A 1,123-nucleotide genomic window follows, 5' to 3' on the forward strand; every position below is an offset into this window, starting at 1 on the left:
GGCTGCAGCAGTAACCGCAGCAGCCGCAGCGAGTAGAACAGCAGCAACAGCAGCAAAAATTCTGACGCACCGCCCACGGTTGAACCTTGAGAACAGCTTTCGGCTGCTGCAGCAGCCAATCTGCCTGCTGCTGCTGCAGCGCAGCAGGCAGCAGCACCCCTAGGTCAATGTCGCTGTTGCTGACAGCAACGCCCGTGGCTGCAGAGCCGCTCAGCAGCGGCCGGCAGCTAAATAAACCCTCGCAAATAAAGCTAGACAGCAGGTAGCTCTGAAAACGTAGCAAACAAACCCTAAACCTTAAACCCTAGACCCTAAACTTTAAACCTTAAAAACTAAACCCTAAACCTTAACCACTTGCAGCCCGCTACCTCTTAAGGTGTACAGATTAAGAACTCGCGCTTTGGGCTGCGCCTGCTGCTGCAGGAAAGGCTTACACGAACAAGGGCCTCCAACTGTTGCTGCCGCAGCGCCAGAGAGTCAGCGAGCCGCTGCAGCTGCTGCTCCGTCTCGGAGCTTTCCGGACAGTCCCCAGAAGCAGCAGCAGCAGCAGCAGCAGCGCCTTCGTTGGCCTGCTTGGACAGACTGAAGCTCAGCCTGTCACAAGGGCTGACGCTAAAGGCGAACAACCTGCAGCAGCAGCAGCAGCAGCTTGGCAGCAGCGGCAGCTAGGCAGCAGCAGCAGAGCAGCACTCGGCGGCAGGCGGGAGAGAAGCAAGCGAAGAGGGCGTCGCCAACAGACAGGCAGCGGCAGCAGCAGCAGCAAAGCAAGAGAAGGAGCTGCAGCCAAGGCGACGCTGCTGAGACCGGGATGGATCTGTCCTGCTGCTGCTGCTGCTGCTGCTGCTGCTGCAGCTGCGATAGCAGCAAGACAGAGCCAGCGCGACCTCAGCAGCTGGCTGCGCCCAAGAGAACCCACGCCAAACAGCAGCAGCAAATGAAGACCACTCAGCAGCAAAATGAAAGAAAAAGTTGCAAGAATGAAAACAGAAATTTGAGAACTTACGCAAATCTGTCGACAAAGGACTTGGCCACTCGCCGGCGCTCCACAGCGCACTTCACAACCGCCCACAGCGCCTGCTGCTGCAGCGCGTCGAGCTGCTGCAGCTGCAGCTGCAGCGTCGCC

The 1,123-nt window shown here is 58.3% G+C and overlaps 1 protein-coding gene across 1 annotated transcript; it reads right to left on the reverse strand.

Moving 5' to 3' along the window:
• Positions 1-68: 68 nt before the first annotated feature.
• On the reverse strand, positions 69-627 carry ETH_00043655 (uncharacterized protein; the record flags this gene model as incomplete). Its single annotated transcript, XM_013379547.1, has 2 exons — positions 69-268; positions 435-627. Coding segments are annotated over 2 exons (393 nt in total), but the record flags the coding sequence as incomplete, so codon positions are not given.
• Between the last annotated feature and the right edge of the window lie 496 nt (positions 628-1,123).

Source organism: Eimeria tenella, genomic scaffold (assembly GCF_000499545.2).
Source record: "Eimeria tenella Houghton genomic scaffold, Eth_scaff3522, whole genome shotgun sequence".
Classification (NCBI taxonomy): Eukaryota; Apicomplexa; class Conoidasida; order Eucoccidiorida; family Eimeriidae; genus Eimeria; species Eimeria tenella.